This window comes from Brienomyrus brachyistius, chromosome 21, assembly GCF_023856365.1.
Source record: "Brienomyrus brachyistius isolate T26 chromosome 21, BBRACH_0.4, whole genome shotgun sequence".
Classification (NCBI taxonomy): Eukaryota; Metazoa; Chordata; class Actinopteri; order Osteoglossiformes; family Mormyridae; genus Brienomyrus; species Brienomyrus brachyistius.
Window position 1 is genome coordinate 13,394,648 of NC_064553.1, and position 18,693 is coordinate 13,413,340.

An 18,693-nucleotide genomic window follows, 5' to 3' on the forward strand; every position below is an offset into this window, starting at 1 on the left:
CTTAGAAACTCTGAGCCTGGAAACAGCCTGCCGCTTAGTGTAGCCTTCAGCCAGCAGAACCAGGATTAAACCAGAATTCAAAAAGGCAGATTCTTAAAAAATATGGAGTGATCTCAGTTTGTTCAAGAGCTGTGAGATTCAAGCTCACGGGGGCTCAAAGATGGTCCTGGATGAACTGGATCAAATTCCAGACAGAGCTGAGGGGGTGCCAATTTAGCAAGCAACCGGTGCCCCCCACACAGTGGCATATACCATCTGAGACAATGTGACATTGCACAAAGAAGTTTGCCCATGAGGTACTGCATTCAGTATTCAGTCATGCCGAAGCTGAGGTCTCGTTCAGCCATGACACTCTATTCCTGTTACAGGTCCTGTGTCCTGTGTGGTGTAAACCCAGCTCTGCGGTCTGGTACATGTGAAACAGTCTGGCTCTCAAATCACTACTAGGGTGGAAAATGCAATGAAAAACAACACAATTGATCCAGGTCCTCGAAAAAATAAAAAGATCAAAAATGTCAACAGGAAAATGAGTAATGCTGAACTGAACAAAATAAAGAAGACACACAGACTTCGTTGTAATGTGTATTTAAAGGGCAATATAAAAATAATTACCTTGTCTGTCACAATACAATATACCTCTATTAACAAGCAAATTTACAGAACAAGCAGATTTACAACAGATGAAAACACAATCAGATATTGTTGTAATTTTATGAATTATAATGAAAATAAATCTGCAATACAAAACATCTCTGGACACATTTTTATGTGTCCAATCCTTTGTGTTAAAGTAACAGTCCACTGAGTGTTTAGTTATCCAGAGTTGACTTCACAGGCAAAATAATAGCATGTTGGCAAATGAAGTTTGTAACTGGTTGACTGCAGATGGATCAAAGTTCAATTCCAGTCCACGAAAAACATCCACCCACCCACAGAGCCTGTTGATCTCTCAAATGTTACTGCACAACAGTCGAAAAGTAGGATCTGTATATGATACGTACATAACCGAATGATTATCTAAGAATATTCTCAACATGAACCATGATTTAAATTTTGTTCATGCATAATAGATGAACGCAATTAGATTCAAGTACCTAAGAAATAGTTTTGTAATTTTAATATAGTAACATACAAAAAACATCTCACACATTTACAGTATACATTAAAAATTAGTGGTCCATGATTGGTAACCTTGTGTTCTATAAAAATAGGAGATATTTTATTTACAGGTTACATATTTACCATCATTTATGTGTTTACTCTTCAATAATCTCATAATTTTGAAAGATAGCTTTGGAAATATGAAACTTCCACACCCCCTTTTTTACTAGGACAATCAAGTAAAGATTTTGGTAACACTTTACTTGACAGGGCACAAATAATATAGTATTATACTATTAATTGTGTATTAATTAACCAGAAATGAAGTTACATACTGACCTCATGTTAATTCATCATTAATGAATCGTGACGCATGTTTTATCTGAAGTAGTTACTGTATTTGTTACTATACCTGTTAATTCTGTAAACCCTAAAGAAACAAGTAATGAATAACACAAGTGACATACTGATCTCATGTTTGTTCAACATTAATGAATTGACATCTTTTATCTCAAGTAGCTGCTATATTTATGGTTTGTACTTCAGTAGTAACCGAGTTATTACTAAATATTTATTCACTGTCAAATAAAGTGTAACCGAGATCTTATTGTTCTGAAGAGAAGTATGTGTTTGGTTTATATAACCACTCCTGGTTTAGTGACCGAATTCCTTTCCAATGCCCAAGTCTTTAAGCGAAATAGTCACTAAGTGAAAATCATGGTAACTTAGGTGTGATTGCGGTCATGCTTAAAACATTACTGCAGCCTTTTGTTCTCAATTAGTTTCATCCTTTCCACATTCAGAACATTCTATGTCAAAGACCTCCTGACCCCAGCATTCATAATTGTCAGGCATAGGAAATTTGGTCGAAAATGTGCGCGTTGGTCGGAAAATGAATCTTTGATTACCGTCATAAACTGGTCACAAACTGAGGTAGTCGCTGAACAAGGAGTGGTTTCTTTGTTTGTAGGAACAGGAAAATATCCAGGCAGTCTGTACTACGCCAATCGCAGGGAATCCAGAGAAGCTGAACAAGCAGGGCTACAGGGCATTTTCCACAGCACGTTTAAGAGGGATACCTGTGGGAGACAGGACAGCGTCCAATGAGAGCAGCCGGTGATGACCTCACTGATGTGGTGATGACCTCACTGATGTGGTGATGACCTCACTGATGTGGTGATGACCTCACTGACGCAGTTAACAAGGGGTGGGATGCCCCCATCTTACCCGAACATGGGCCATAATGCCGGACGCCAATGGAGCGCCCACGGAAGCAGGTGGCCCGGCGCAGGTGGCAGGCGCTGGCATAGGTGATGTTGTTGTTGCCACAGATGGACCGCTCTGTGATCAGGGGCAATGGGCAGAGGGCAGTGCGGCACATGACACAGTGGGCACTCTCTGTCTGGTCTGTGACACAGGTGTGCGTGCCTGGGCACACAACCTTGGAGCAGTTTTCTGGGGGGGGGGGGTGGGGAGGTGGGCAGAAACATTTGTTACTCCTTCATTCCTCCTTAATTACGCCAATTTAAGTCAAATTGCTTTCATATTCTAAGAACAACAACCGCAACCAATAAACTAGCAATCAACAAATCATTATCAATAATAATAATAATAATAATAATAATAATAATAATAATAGAAGATTCAGTAGGCTGCAGGGGGTGCATCACAAAGCCGGATTTTTGGGTTAGCAAAACGCTAAATGTAGGCGAACGAAGACGAAGTCCATTTAAACTGGGGCACCTTAAATCCAGAAAGTTATCTAGCTGATCAACAGGCCTCAAGTCCCCTGCAACTCTAAGCATGATGAACGGTACAAGTTTGATGGATGGTTAGTAATAATACTCGGTGACAGTCCTCCTGTAATCCGGCTAACTAGCGTCTCTGATTTGCCTAAAGGGTATGATGGTGAGGGTGTGTGCCCTGTGAGGCACTGGCAGCCCACCAGGGTGCATCCCCGCTCCCCCGAACTGGAGCAGTTAGAAAATGGATGGGAGAATGGTGATGATTATACTGATTGCTGATTATTATTATTATAGAAGTTCACCCTTTACACCTAGCCATATTTTGCTTGAATAATTTGTTTGCCAGTAAATGCTTTTGAAGATGCTGTGGCTTCCAGAAGGCTCTGCTTACTCTTACACTCGCCCCGGTACATGACCTCCAGATCCGGCTGACCCTGGCACCGGGACAGCAGCAGGGCGCACTCGTCCCGGTAGGTGCTGCTGTCGCTGCCGCACACAGGCTCCCCCCGAGTCATGTTGGTACAGTCCGGTGAGCACGCGCAGTGGGGCCGGCCGCCCTTCATCTGGCACACCTTCGCCGGGCCGCAGTTCACCCCCTCGCACGTCTCTGTGAAAATGGCATGTCAGGACCGGTCAGGCGCTTTTCATTCTCTTTCCTTTGTACGCCGGCATAAAAGTGCTTCGATAACGTAAGTAATTTCCACTGTGGTAATGATCCTTATAGTTTAAGCACAGCCTGATTTGTGAGAAACTGGGCTCATCACGGAAGAGCTGATTCACAGTTTAACTGGTGAGTATTTGCAGATCACACACCCACTCACTCACTGAGATCACGTCACGGAAATGAACACACATACAGACAAACACCCCCCTACCATAAACAAAGCCTTCCAGGAACTGGAGGAAGAATGAGTCTGGACTGGAACTGATTTTCAACAACGTAATCTAGTGCCTGGTCCAGGCATGGCTGTTAGACTGCGTGGACGTCACATGCTGGGTACATTACACTGGTTAGTCACTGATCTCCAGCACCATTACTCAACTGTAAATTGGTCTTGCCCAGGCACAATCCCCAAATATCCGGTAAAAAGGGATTAACTGTTTTTTGCTAGAAGCTCCTAATATCCAGTTGTTTCCTTGCGTCTGAAGGGCCAGCACTGTCTGCAACAACATCCAGGACTTGTGGCATTTCTTAATTCACACCAACTGGCAGGAAATGGCTATTTCAAAAATTGCCCATTATATACAGGAAAGTGCAGGTTAAAGGTACTGCATAAGTCTGAGTACCAACACTGCTTTGAAACACTGGATAATGAGAGCATGTGTTTGCCTGTTCAGCCGCCTGCTCTGTGTCAGTTCCCCGTTTGACCAACAGGTGCCGCTGGCCATCACGTTTGTTCTTGCTTCCGAGTGTGTTCTCCTGTTCCTTGGGTTGCTACTAAGCAGGCAGCTGTGTCATCCAAGCTCTCTTTTTATCAAGGGTTTACCTTTATAATTTAACATTTATGATTCCTTGTGTAACCTGTGTTAGTTATTATTTGCTATATTTCTGTACCGTTCCTTGTTTTGCTCCCTGTATGCAGTAATATTCAGTTACCCTTATTATTCTAGTCTCTCGTAATGTTTGAACCTTTTGGTATCTGTCGAAAGGCCTTATCTGTGCTTCAATAGTCCTAGTCCTTAATGACTGTTGCTCACACCTGTCTCTCAATGTCATGTGTGTTTTGAAATGCCTGCCCTTCCTTGAGTTTTCAGTCAGTCATTGTGTGCATTTCTGTTGGTGTGTGTCCTGATTTGCTGCTTCACTGCGTACTGCTGCTCCTGGTTCCTATGCATATCGTTGCCTTTGTGTCCTACCTGTGCCCCATAGATGTTAGAATTAGTCTTTGACTGTTCACCTGCTCGTCAGGACCCCTCCTGGTCCCCTTGTTTTCTGGTTTCCCATTTATGTTCAGTTTGCCAAACAGAAAATCCCCTTTGCCTAAGAACTATTTTTGTCAAGCCACACAATAACAGTGTATGAAACTGAACATCCCTTTAGTTATGGAGTAAAAATGCATTAAATAACAAATGAATCTTTAATTAGAAGCAAGTACAGTGGTACCTCAGTATATGTCCTTAATCCATTCCAGATCTTTGGACTTATACCAAACAGGACGTATACCAAATGATTAATCCATTCTATGGAAATAAGAAATCCTATTGTTATTGGCATATTATATATTAATGGGGTTGTATAAAATAATTTAAACACTGCTTAATACTAAAATACATAAACACAAATTTCACCCCCTTTGCAATGTTAGCCGATTTAACATCGTCTTTGTTTTTCACAATCTTAGATGCTGTCGTTCTCGGCATATGCTGCAGCCAAGTCCCGGACACGCATGCCGCCTTCATACTTTTCAACAATCCCTTTTTTCACCTCCTAGGTGATCCTAACCATTTTCTTCATTGCTTGGCTCTTCTCGTTAACTTTCTTAGAACTCATGGTTAATGAATTTACTAAAAAATTACGTAAAAAAACACAAAATCACTTCACAGAGAGTCATAACGCGGGTTGCTCACTGAATGATAGCAACTGGCGAACTGACGCTCGTGGGCAGTCGTGCCTTCATCTCGAGAGCGGTAAATAAGGGTAGCGCACGGTGTCATGATTCATTTTGACCCATACATGTTCTAGCATGTGAGACATACAAACAAAGGTCATATACCAAGCAAAATTTTTCACATCCAAACAGGATGTATACCAAGTTGGACTTATTCCAAAGCAGAAGTATACCAAGGTATACTTGAAGTTCACGTGATATGGGGCCTTTTAACCAGAGTTGGAGCAGAATGAACATGAATCAGGAAAGGGGACCCGAAACTGTGCCCTTCCCACCACCCCTAAGAAAAACTGGGATTTGACAGCAGTTGCTGGCTGCTTAGGTGGCGCCGAGACCTTGAAGCGGACCCCAAAAGAACAGGATACACCTGGAGTCAGTTGGAGCACAAAGCAGAGAATGGAGATGCCTGGAAATGGCTTGTTAGCAGCCTGTGGCCCAGGAGGGGTAACAGGTAGAAGCAGAAGATGAAGGTTCTGGCTGCTTTGTCCTTCTTTACTTTGGCTATCGAATTCCAGGTCGACATTATTTACAGGTCAGAAGCCCATTCATCAGGGAACAGATTTCTGTGAAGAATCTCTCCAAGAACATGTTTCCAGCAGAACGTAAGATTTATCTCGTTCCCTTTATGTGGAGAAGATGGAACGGTCCCAGAGGGTAGCTTTGGCTCCTGATTCCCCAAAGTCCTCATCGACTGAAGGAACATCCAGAACTGGAAGCATATTTAAATGTTTTCCATTTAGAAATAATGATGTTACTATGGTTTGGGATTAAATTATATATAATATAACTATTTAAAAAAAAACACTAGAAAAGCAGAAGCCTGTGGGCACAGATATAACTCATTCAGATCAGAGTTTAGGATTCACTGCTGGGGAATAGGACAGACCTATAAATCTAGACTTGCAACACAGGAAGATTTTCGGCCCTCGGGAGAATTGCGTTTTATAAGAATCCAGAACTTTGCCTGTTTCAAATTGGCAACAGCTTCCACAACGGCATGGAAAAAACAAACTATCCTTAACTGAACTGGAGCCCTTAGCTTTCAGGAGTTAAGCATCTTCAGTCCGAGCAACATGAAATTGTCCAGAATCCCAGGCATTAGTATGTGATTAATAAAAAAATAAAGCCTTTAAGATATTTATTATTGGACGTCCAGGCCGTACATGTACCATATGTACATCGGGAGCTATGGAGGATTTAAACAAGTCCTTTCAATGTTAAATTGACGATGCCAATGTTTTCTCTATAGTCTAAGTGGCAGAGATACCTTATAACGCTCTTACCTTTGCATGGCCTGCAGGGGACCATACCCAGCAATCCAAGCAGGCTGACCTCATTAATGGAAGCGCTACTGTTGGACCAGGCTTTGTCCAGACTGCTCCCGCCACAGCACTCTTCGAAGCTGACCTGTCGCATCAGCACCATAGAGCAGCGCGGCTCACTTCCCTGCTGCAGCCAGCAGAGCCCCCCTATGCGGGACAAGCGTTACGGAACGGTACATACACATACACTACATCCATAAAGTTCATATATATATATATATATATATATATATATATATATATATATATATATATATATATATATATATATATATATACACACACACACGACACTCCCTACATGAGGCATGTAAGGACAATTTACGGAAAACTGTTTTAATTAATGTAACGTTTGGCTGACATCTGAACACAATCTTCCCATCTGGTGCCTATTAACACTCAAATGACTTGGAATTTCACTGCCACGGCGATAAACACTCGCTCATATGGCTGCCAAAGTGCAGTCGCTGATCGGAATATTTTAGTTACACCCGGCAAACGTCAAACATTTGCATCGTGAAGCTTAACAAACAACTGTTGAGCCCTTTTAAAGGCTCAATAGCCCCTTTAAGCTCATTGCGCACCGCTTTTGTTTACTGTTATGTCGTTTTTGAAAAAATCAGATTCAATTTACAATAAAGAATTTCACAATTTTAGAATTAGACAGTAGCATTTATCCATACATCCTATATGATTGTTTTAAAAGTTATATAAGGAATTAAAGTAACGTTTTCTTAATTCCCACTTAAGTCCACTCTTAAAACGACAGGCACACATCTGTGACAATCCCTATAATGCCTATACTATAAAGGTTAAACGTTTTCAGATGAAAATGAGAAAGGTTTAAGGCTTTCAGTTTAAAATTCCTACTGGGAGGGATTTAAAAAAAAAAACAGATAACAAAAACCTAAAAATATCTCTCAGTTTGTGTGCCGGTTCACTATTTTTAAACTAACACGAACGTCAATTCGAAACCCATCAAAACGATAATAGTAAAGTCTGATAACACCAGAAAGATCATATCGGACATATATGAGTACTTACCGTTTGTAGCATAATGTCCGATTATGTCACACAGTATCAGAAAATTCACGGAGAAAGCAATCCTCATGTCGGTCTTTTTTGTAATTTGCAGCTACTATTTGAAATTAAAAGATAAACGTTTTATATATGTTAGTACTTGTTAATAACCAAACGCTGTGACTTGTTGACAGATTGAAAAAGTTTCAAAAGAAGGCTCACGTGAATGAGCCCCGCTCTGCCTCAGTATAAATATTCGAGCTGCCCGCTACTCGGATTGGTGACGGCTTCAGTAAGAGTGGGCGGGACAATGTAAGTAACTTTCAGAAGCATGGAGAAAGCGCAGTTCGGTAGAAGCCAAGGATGCTTGCCGTCGAAGTTGTTCCTTCACATGTATTTTAAGGAATTGGCCTAATTAAGAAGTTGTCTTTTTGGGTGAAATCCCGTATTTCTTCCAGGGGGCTGAGCCAAGGTCGAATCCTAGAATCACCCCTGCTTGTACTGAGGGTAGTAACTGAGGACTGCCCTTTTAGCCTATAGACCACGGGACCTGAAAGTGGGGGCTGCGAGATTATTTCCAGAGCGTGTTTATAAAAATTTTGAAACTTCAACCTGTCAGTTGTTATAAATCTACTGCAGCGTACCCCCACCTTACGTGCAGAGCGGGACCCATACCGTGGGAATGCATGGCCCACACATACATGTCCTGTTGCCTATAGCTTTCTAATCTGGTGATACCCATTAGGTGTACGACTGAATGTAATTTAAAAAAGTTCACTGTGGGCTTTGCCTTTAGTCAACCGACATACGTTGCTTAATTGTATCGGTGTCATTGGTTTTATCATTTGCAAAACGTAATCATTAATAATGTAATAAACACACCAGTATGAATGAGTGTTTCAGATTAAACATAACAGAAAATAAAAACAACGAAGTGCTTGTAATGGATAATGCCAATATGACGACCTCCAGTATTAGGCCTATCTATTATTCCAGAAATCCATATTTCAGTACTTGCTGCTTTTATATATAGGCCTACTATTGCTTATTTACTGTAAACGCTTAGCCTATATTTTTGCTTCTGTTAAAATTTAGTAAAGCGTTTACGAAGCCTATAAGTTTGGACACAAGAAAGATCGGCACCATGGGGAGGGGTGACCATCTGTGGCCCCCTAAAAATAATCAGTCAGAGATGCTGAAAAAGATTGCCATATAAGCCCCGTGCCCCCAAGAGACGTGGCTACAGGTCGTTTGCCACCCCCGCCCCCCGATCCTCAACAGAATAGCCAGAAGCAGAAGCTCTACCAGTTGAGAACAATCTCTAGACTGACCTCTAGTGGCTGTATTACATACTTAAGTATTTTGACTGCTTAGGTCTATAGTGGTGTTCTTGCAGTATGTCTGTTACACCGTCAGAGATTCATAATTTTAATTTACTGTTTGTAAATGAACAGATAGTTACACTGTACATCATTATTCAACCGTATAGGGCATGCAAACATTACGGTTTAGAATTTATTTCAGATTCTTGGGTCGTCTTCCTTGAAAGGGACTAATCCTGTCCTAGTTCAAATTGTCTTAATTTCCTTTGAATTCTTCCTTTGATTGGATAGACTTATTCTTAATTTCTACCCCTTTAGCTTAGCATATGAGTGTTGTTGCTGAAATATATGTTGATTGTGAAGCTGATTTTTATTCAGATTATGTTCAACTTCACCTGCTTACCTAAATGTACTTCCTGGATGACTTGTATTTCTACATTAATATCACAAATAATTGCATTGTCATATTTTATATTTAACTTCCAAGTAAATGGCTTTGATGTGAAATATGGATTGTGAAAGATAATCCATGCAAAGCCATAAAATAAATTATGCAGTTATACAGTACATCATAGTGTCGTTTTAAAGGTTAGCTCAAGCAAAATATATCTTAGCCTTTTGAAAATATATTTATGATTATTGCTTAAGTAATATAACACCTAGTTTTTGTGAAAGTGGCTGAGTTGCTATCATCTAAGAAAGATGTTTCTGTTTCCGTAATGGAAGATGTTGTATTCAATTTCAAAATGAGTTTTTTCTTTATGCATATTCAGTGATAAGTATAGATTATGCCTAGATTGAATGAAACAAATCAGTAGAATTTTTATGTGAACATGCATTGAACTGTGTGTTTTACTGCTGATGTATTAGAATATAATTCTACTTTATTTTGAAATACGAAACACAGGAATATTTCATAATACATGATATCTGTGTATGGGGATATTTTGCCGCGATAAAGCAAAATCCAAAACTTGCTGGGTCAAGACCTAGTTTGAACTCTAGAGAATTTGTTTGAATTAAGTCGTATCATACCAATACCAATCCCCAGTTAGAAAAACAGACTGAAAATTAATTTTGATGAGAATAAAAAAAACCATTAGCAAAGTATGCTAATACAGCCAAAGTGTATGGTCAAAGCCTGGATCACTTTGTAATGCATTTTGTGGATTTGATGGGACATCTGGATTAGTGGTTTAACTAAAGAGAGTCTTGAACATCTTGTCCAATCACAAGTCAACAAGAACAAGACCCCATTTCAAGGCCAGACGCAGGACGGGTGGAGCTTGCGGAAGAACTCGAATCTTTCCACCGGAAGTGAGCGTGCCGGCGTGTGATGCGCACATGCGTACGTGCGCGGCGGGTGTGGAGCAAATAGCCTTCGGTCGGTCGCCTTCTTCTAAAGCGAAGGTTGTTATTAAGGTGAAGTGTTGGTGGCCGAGAGGAGAGGTTTCTGTGCTTTTACGGCTGGGCTAAAATCCGAAAATGATGCTCTTTACGTTCGGGTTTTTCTTTTTATGCCTTTACAAAGCCAGTGCTTCAGGTGAGTTGTTTTTTTAATGTTAATATGTATTACATAACCGAACACGCAGTCTATGTAACGTATTGGCTGCCCCTCGAAAAATAATTAAGCAAACGGAAGTGTCTTTAGGTTATTCGTCAGATTGTTGACGTTAATAATGTTTGCTATTAGCCATTTTTATGTATAAATGTATCTATTGGTTTTGTTTGTAGGGTGGTCACTTTGTTACAGGTGGTATGCGAGAAAATTGTTTGCTGTAAGTAGCTACTTGGTCAACAAGCTAATCATTGCGCGGCGTGTTGGCTACCATAGCGATAAGTGCCAGCAGTAAGTAAAAGATAAGTGGTTCGATGGCCTCCCCGTTTTCCGGGCCGAATCAGTGTTTTAGTAACGAGCAGACATGTTGGCTCCTCACTGCGTTTGGCTTGTGCGTTTCACTGGGCGTGAAATAATGTAGCAGCGTCTGATTCATCTTTGTAATATTTCAAAATGAGTGACTAGTTAAGCTGGGCAGCCTCTTGGCTAACAGCTAAACTGTTAGCGACGATCTGGTCTTAACTAGTATACAGTATAACGTTAGCCCACTAACTGCGTGTATTTATGACCAGAGTCGATGGAAAATGCTTCTGGAGACAAGTTCGAAATGTTACATTAAAGTGTTTTAAGCCGGTTGATGGCACGATGCTTTGATATTTTTTGTATTTTAACCTATTAACTTAAAAAAATAGGTGGATTCAGCGCGCTGTCGATTAAAGTGCTTAACGTAATTGGTTTCAATTCGTTTTAAAGTTGATGTATAACATGCAAGGGTAAATACGTATATTTACGATTAAACTTTCATTATCATAATGTAGACGCCGATTTCGCCCGTCTTAACATAATGGCTTGCACGCCTGCATTGTTCTAGCGGATTAAATTTTAGGCCCCCGCATTAAAATCATTTTTTCCCCTGATAACACGGGTGTCCTTAATACGATATGTCGGGTTACCTTGGATTCAGGGAAAATGAGCGGCAGCACTAAACTTGCTGCAGTTTGACAGTGTTAAATTTTAGGTTACTACATTGACCTTGTGGTAAACTGTTTTGAAACTACTTCTAAAATGTATTATTTATTAACCAAGTGCTATGTCAGCATTTAAGTCATCATTACAATAACGGGAACTGACTGATTTTAAACCATTTGATATGGTTTAGACCCTCTGTGGGTTGTGGTAGATTTTTTTTTGTCTTTACATTTCATGTTTTTTTTCCCTTCCCACATGAAAGATATTGCCACAGTGGTTTAAGGTGAAATGGGGGGTGGGGGTCTGATGGGTCATGTGGGCCTGAGTATTTCAAAGGGACTATTTTGCAATGACTGCCATGTTCTGTTAGGGGGAGTGCATAGCTCAGGGAGTATCGCATTTAAAGTTATGTGCTAATGCATCAATACGTAGCATTTCAGCCCTCGTTTCTGTAATAATGTCCTTGCACACTTTTCCAAACTAAATTTGATTTGAGGAGTCTGTTTAAGATGCTACCACAGTCAAATTCTTATAAAATTGTAGTGAGTTGCTATTCTGTTGAACATATTTCTAATACATTTTCCCACCTTTTTGTGCCACAGTTTCCCCATACCCTTTAAACACTCCTTGCCCGCACATCCACCGAAAATAGTTTCATCTTCACAAATTGTTATAATCATGCTGCTGTGGATTTCACATGTTGATTTACCCTGAATATTTTATTTAAGCTTGTCTGCTTCCCTGACAGGTAAACTGCTGTTAAATCCAGAGCCTCTGTTCACCATTTCATGTTTTGTTTTCTAATTATCTTTTTTTCTTTTCTCTTGTCTGTGCTCCCATTGACCATCAGGCATCTTACCAATGACCCATTTTGATTCTTACCAATGTAGCATTCAGTCAGTTTAGTGAGGTTACCCTTGACCCAAATGGAATATACTGAAGACTGTGGGTAATGTTTTATCTTTTGGGGGGACATGCGGGAGCATGGTGTGAGGGAAGGGGAGGTGCTTAGCGAGAATTTTATCCAGCTGCGTAATTGACTAGGTTGCTGGCTGGTCTTCAGCTCCGAGCTTTCAGTCAGTGGGAGGATCGGCATGCAGCTGTTTGCCCGCTGAGGGCAGTATGTGCTGCCAAACCGTTTTTAGAGGGTGAGCGTGACTTGTTCAGTGCCCCCAGCCCATACTTCTGTTCCCGCTGGCCCCCATGTTCTGCATCCTCCTGCCAGAATTGTTTTAGGGGTGCTGTACCAGCTTTATATCATTCCCTATAAAGGCTGCTGGCTGCTTTAAGCATACCTTCGTTTGAACCCTCTGTCTTGTAGTAGGTTCTCGCCTTTGCATTGTGTCCACATGTCACTTAAACGTGGGGGGCCAGCTTACTGTGACCCCCAGATGGTGTAGCCTTTACTTGGCTTTCCTTTTGTCCGTTATCTAACCAAGACTTGTTTGGTAAGTGCTCCTCTGCATTTCTGTCCATCTCTCCTTTCGTCTCTCCTGTGTTCGTTTGCTGTGGACTTCTGGTTTTGCATTGCTCCCGTTCAACGTACCTGTTTATGAGGTTGGGAGAGCTGTCTCAGTGGTGCTGGTTAGTGGAGCCCAGCATTGTGCATGTGAGTTTTCATTGCATCTGGTTTAGTTGGAAGATGACACCAGTTGCCTCCAGTTGACAGTGACTTGTTGGGACCATTCCCAGCAGCTGACGTTGCCTTTTAAGCAGGCTAATTTATTAGCTGAGGGCTAGAATGCAATGAAAACTGCAGGCGCTCCAACCATCCGGATAGTTCTGGATCCATTAGTGTGGTTAGTTTGCATAGTATATGCTTCTTTGCCACCTCTGAGACACTATGGCCCTTGGTAAACCTAGGTTGTAGTGAATGTCACACGCGCGTCACTAACTTAAAATTGATGTTGTTCTGCAGATATTGTGGCCGCACCCCTGGAAGTGTACAATGCCACTTCTGCCGTTCTAACCTGTAACTTCAGCAGCACCGAGTGGGTGGTCAAGAGTCACTACTGGACCAAAAATGATAAGATTATCGAGGCTACGAAGAAGGACTCTTCAGCAAGGCACATGGAGTACAGGTATGAGACTAACCCCTTTTGTCTAACGGGGGGTGTCGTTTGCTTGTGCGAGTGACCGGTTGTTTGAGGCTTCTCTGTTCGAGTCTTTTTTTTTTTTTTTTTTTTTTTAAACTGGGACACCTGACGCAGGGTCCAAAGACCATTGGAGAATGCTAGTGTTTGCCAAGTTCCTAAGATGTAAACTGAGTACTGATCAGTTTGTTAAACCTATGGGGCTCTGGCATCCAAGGGCTGTCTTAGTGCTGCTTAGAGTCAACAAGATTCTAAACTTTAAAGCATAGTGTTTACTGCCGGAGAAGGAGTCCTGATAGATGACCTTTAACCCCCCTCCCTTGCCATTGGTTTATTGATGATTGGGGCTTTTCTTCTGATTTAGGCCTGACAGTCTGGTTAAGGAGAATGGGGTGCGTGAATGCTGCCCGCAGTTGAGTTGCTGACGGAGCACTTTAGTAATGTGTGATTGCTATTAGCAGACGCGATATAATAACTAGACAGTTGTTAATTATTGCTTGCCCTTCGAATTACAGCTCTGTGCTGTGTGGCTTTGTGCATGCGTAATTTGGGAGAGAAGCGCACTTACCGTCATTCCCATATCATCACCTGGCTGCACAGCCTTAATTTTGGTTCACGTTTTAAAATAAAATGATCTGAAATATGATTCAACACTAGGTTAAGGATTTGGTCTGTTTTAATTTTACTAAGTTTGTAATGTAAATGTAAGAATGCAAATTTTAGTGAGCTTCACAAACGACTCTGTGTGGAAATTGTTCTGCAGCAAGGCTCTCAAAAGGCCTTTTTTCGATCCTTTGTGTGTGAATGTAAAGTGTGTTATATAAACCTTGTTTGATACACCTGTGGTTTCAGCTAGCTAGAACCAAGTGGAATTCAGCTGTAATTTGAGGAGAAACTTCTCCACTTGCAGCCCCCTTCTGGATTTCACCTGTTTTTTGTCTAGTTTTGAACATGGAAAATCTGTGGTCTTGTGTGACTTTTCACTGAATCTGTCATTGAATGTTCTGGTGCCATCCTCATTTTGCTTTCTTAATGCTAGGTTGGACAAAATTGATCCTGCTTCTGGAGGAGTGTATGCCTGCGTCTTTACTTTTGTAGATGGTCACACCGAACATAAGACTATCGAAGTCAAAAGTAAGTAATTCATATTCAAATTAATCGGTAAATGAATCATTTGGCTTGACCTCACTTGCGTGGAACTGCATGGTGGTTGGACAACCTAGTGAATAATGTATTTCTTTTTGGAAAATGTAATTTTGGCTCCCTGTGGGGGGCGATTTTTGTAATAATGGATAATATAATAATGGTTTCTACTTCAGCTGTTCCCCATGTGGGAGCGTCCAAACATTCTGAACATGGCAATGAGAAGGATAAGGGTGTCTTGGTATGTGTCAGCCATGGGTATCCATTGCCTAACACTTGGGTTTGGTTGATCAAGGATGACATGCACGAGGTATGTGCTTGTTTTTGCTGTATTTTTTTTTTCTGTGTGTGTTGGTTACTGGCTTGAATTGTTTATCTTTCGTAGAGGTATTTTAGTTTTTCCTCCCCCCCCCTTCATCCTAACACAGAAAATAATTACCAATAACACTGAAAAGTATGAGATAAAGAGCACACCCAACAAAACGACCCTGAATATCTTTGATCTGGACATCCAACTCGATGCCGCCACATACGTGTGTCGTGGGATCAACGAACTCGGCGTGGAGGAGGACAGCATTCAGCTGCGTGTGCGCAGTCGGCTGGCTGCCCTTTGGCCCTTCCTTGGCATTGTGGCGGAGGTCATTGTCCTCATCGCCGTGATTTTCATTTACGAGAAGCGCAGGAAGCCCGACGAGATCAGCGACGGTATGCTTCCTTTTTCTCCACTCCCAACTCTAACACAATATGTCATCTGTCCCTGACAGAAGTGCTGCAGCTCCTCATATCTATGCTAATAGTTCAGGTTAAAATTCGGAATGTGGGCTTCTAATGTCTTATTGCCACAACTACACTGCTTAAAATTTTCTTTATTTTTGGATCTTTAATACAGTTGTAAATTTCATTTCCTTGTGTGTCAAGTTCTGTTTTTCTTTTAGTTTCTGTTCCAATGTTTATTCACTGATTTTGTTATTTGTTGCGGCTTTTTACACATTGGTAAGTTAAACCTGCATGATAGATTGAAGTGGGTTTCCTTTTTAGCCCCCTTACCCCCCCGATAAATTAATTTAATGCTGGCTTATTAGTAACTAAATTGCTTATGGTTGCAGAAATTTTAAAATGACTCTCTCCCTGGTTGCCTTTCAAAGAAAGGTCTGGTGCCGGTGGAAGTCTGCATCTCTTTCTGGCCCTATGTGCACTGTTGCACAGTAGGGTGTCTGGCAGAGGCAGTTCTGCATGAAAAGCTGACACATGATATAGTTGAGATGTTTGTCCCATGTAGCTTCTGTGCTGGTTGGGGTGGAGTCCTGTTTTTGCGATTCGCTCCTTCCCCCCACCCAAGGACCTGTGCTTGCATTTTGCCGCAGCTAGATTGTATATTAAGATCATAATTAACAAAACGCAGTTTTCATTTTGCTTAAAGGTTGGCTTGACTTGGTTTTATTTTAGCATGTTTTAAAATCCAAAAAAAATCCTGTACCTTTAGCAAGTTGAAGGTGAAACTCAGACTAAGGTTTTATAGACTTGAACCAGAGGCGGATAGTTCGGGTCCAGAAAGTATAAATCCAGATCATGATTTTCTTCCACCCAGTTAAGTATTCTTTGGCTGCCTCTTTATACTCAACTGGTTGGCTGCAACAAAATCTTGGTCTGGATTTTTACTTTGTGAATCTGAACTATCCACCACCTGACTTGCTCTAGTGATTTCTTCCTGATTAATAGCCTTAGGCCCATATTGCTCTGGCTAAGAGTGTGAAAATGACTTCCTGTGTGATGTGGGTGTTATGCTATTTAGCTGTGTGCTGTTTTCTGATGGTTATGCTAAGTTTGGTGTTTATCCTGTGTGCAACTAAACTAATTGAATGTCTTTCACTCCTTATGTGCGGATGGCATCCTGTAGATGACGACTCAGGTGCTGCTCCTCTGTAAGTAAAACATTTGTTTTTGCGTCTTGATGACGTTACCTGCTTTGAGTTGGAGTCTGAGTTGTCTGCGTTTTTTTTCCCCCTACAGGAAAGGCGATACCACTGCCAATCACACAGACAAGAACATCCGGCAGAGGAACTCCAACTGAATGGCGTCCTCAGGTGTGAGAGCTGTTCCGCTGCTGTGGTACTGATGCGATTTGCTTTTGCTCGATCCTGACCTCACTTTCAGTAGTGTTGACTGCTCCCTTTTTTTGTCATATTGCTCATTTCTCTTTGCCTATGTCTGATCCAAAAATAAAATTTCCTTGTGGTTTAAGGATTATCGGAAGCTGAATTATTGCTGAAACAGCTTGTAAATTTTGCATCCCAATTACCATATCATTTGCCAAACAAAAGAAGACCTGGATGGGGCTGTATGTTGCACGTTAAGTTCCGGTTATTTAATTTGTAGATGTATCACAATGGTGATTTTATTAACTTTTTTTTTTGTCCTTGCAGGAATCTAGGAGACTACAATCCAGAAGCATCATCATGCGGAATTGCATTAATTCTAGATCGCCGTTGGTGTTGAAATATCACAGATTTTTAGTGTAGATGCACACGCCCAGGGTTGAGTGAGTGGTCTCCTAGATGCGCTAGTGCTTTTTTGCCCTTGTATTAATGTTGCTGCTTTGACAGCCAAGCTACTGTACATCTTGAATTTAGGGTGTCGTTGTGGAGGGGAAACTACAGCATGGTTACTGCTTTGCATTTTCATTTTCGGTGTGTTAATATCAATACCTGAATGTGTGTTATGTAAATCTAGGGTTTTCGTCCTCCTGTTTTTTTGTGTTTTGCCACATTTTAATTGCCAGACTAACAACTTGTGCTAAAGACCCACATTTGAAATGGATTTTTCTAAAAGCACATGGGTCCACATGCTTGCCTGTGTTCAATCTTAGCACGGAAGCTTTGGGTGGCTCCGATTTTACAGCTTGCATGTGTTTTCTTAAGACAATTTATTACAGTGCTTTAATGACCTCTTTTTGTGCACATTTTATAAGTAATTGTAATATGTTCTTCACCCCCCCCAGAATCTCATATCTGCCATTGTGGACTTTAAGTGCATAATGTAACATGGCTGACTCCATGTGAAATTTATTTGACCAGTTTGTTGGGGAGGGGGTTGATCATGATGACCAAGTGGGATATAATGTTGAGGTATGTTAGCGAGAAAGCTTAAAGTCCGTTATGCCATCTAATTTCTGAAGCATTAATTTGAATTGTGACTGGTTGTCAAATTTTATTCTAAAGCATGTTGACACCAAGGACATTTTGTGGAACATTAAAGAGACAATTAATACGTGTGTGTGTGATTTTATGTGTGGGGGGGGGCACTGTGTATAATGCAGTGCCCTTAAATCGTGGGGAGGCTCTGAAAGATGCACGGTGGGTTGGGGGTGCCATGTACAGTCTTTGCTTGATTTAATTCAGTGGGAAACAATAGAGTCTACTGGTGCCGAACATAGATGATTTCACCCATCGTGCTAATCGGAGACTTATTTCACCATTACCGTCATGTGGCGTGACCGGGCTGTGATTGTCTGACGTGTGTAAAGGTAAGGCACCCCTGGGCAGTGGCGTCCTCTTGTATTTCGGGTTTGAGCGTTTCCATTGTACATTAACCTTGTGGTGTCAGTGATGTCCTTGTGAATCACCCAACCGCCGACAGATGCTATCAGCGGTGGTATTAAGTCGTTTTGTGATGCTTCCCATTTCAGCTACTGGCTCTTGTTTTTTGCAGCAAGTGCTTTGCGACGCTCTGCATGCAGTGCTGCATTCAGTCATCGCGGGAATAGTGTCTCTCCTCCGCACACGCTTCTAACACGTGTAAAAGATGTGTAAAT

General features: G+C 41.3%; 2 protein-coding genes across 3 annotated transcripts; one reads left to right on the forward strand and one right to left on the reverse strand.

Moving 5' to 3' along the window:
- Positions 1–569: 569 nt before the first annotated feature.
- On the reverse strand, positions 570–8,124 carry LOC125716440 (follistatin-related protein 3-like). The gene is made up of 5 exons (XM_048988723.1): positions 7,822–8,124; positions 6,739–6,924; positions 3,238–3,453; positions 2,329–2,556; positions 570–2,180 (listed from the first exon to the last, which is right to left on the reverse strand). The coding sequence occupies exons 1-5, from the start codon at positions 7,886–7,888 to the stop codon at positions 2,143–2,145; spliced, it is 735 nt and encodes a 244-aa protein (XP_048844680.1). The 5' UTR covers positions 7,889–8,124; the 3' UTR covers positions 570–2,142.
- A 2,319-nt stretch (positions 8,125–10,443) lies between these two features.
- Positions 10,444–18,149, forward strand: LOC125716474 (basigin-like). Of its 2 annotated transcripts, none has more exons than XM_048988781.1 (8): positions 10,444–10,662; positions 13,565–13,727; positions 14,779–14,873; positions 15,059–15,192; positions 15,311–15,587; positions 16,780–16,804; positions 16,893–16,991; positions 17,306–18,149. In XM_048988781.1, exons 1-7 carry the CDS (start codon positions 10,605–10,607, stop codon positions 16,951–16,953), a joined length of 813 nt encoding a protein of 270 aa, XP_048844738.1. In that variant the 5' UTR covers positions 10,444–10,604; the 3' UTR covers positions 16,954–16,991; positions 17,306–18,149. The 2 variants fall into 2 exon arrangements, with proteins under 2 accessions (XP_048844738.1, XP_048844737.1); XM_048988780.1 differs by having other exon boundaries at positions 10,447–10,662; positions 16,893–16,966.
- Positions 18,150–18,693: the final 544 nt, after the last annotated feature.

What these genes read in the sequence shown, in the direction of transcription:
- LOC125716440 (XM_048988723.1), bottom strand. Translation starts at nt 7,888, where the DNA reads ATGAGGATTGCTTTCTCCGTGAATTTTCTGATACTGTGTGACATAATC. An exon ending in CCCCTGCAGGCCATGCAAAG is followed by an intron (nt 3,454 to 6,738) that starts GTAAGAGCGTTA and finishes CCATTTTCACAG; the next exon opens with AGACGTGCGAGGGGGTGAAC. An exon ending in GCATTATGGCCCATGTTCGG is followed by an intron (nt 2,181 to 2,328) that starts GTAAGATGGGGG and finishes TGTCTCCCACAG; the next exon opens with GTATCCCTCTTAAACGTGCT.
- LOC125716474 (XM_048988781.1), top strand. Translation starts at nt 10,605, where the DNA reads ATGATGCTCTTTACGTTCGGGTTTTTCTTTTTATGCCTTTACAAAGCC. An exon ending in TTACAAAGCCAGTGCTTCAG is followed by an intron (nt 10,663 to 13,564) that starts GTGAGTTGTTTT and finishes GTTGTTCTGCAG; the next exon opens with ATATTGTGGCCGCACCCCTG. An exon ending in TCAAGGATGACATGCACGAG is followed by an intron (nt 15,193 to 15,310) that starts GTATGTGCTTGT and finishes ATCCTAACACAG; the next exon opens with AAAATAATTACCAATAACAC.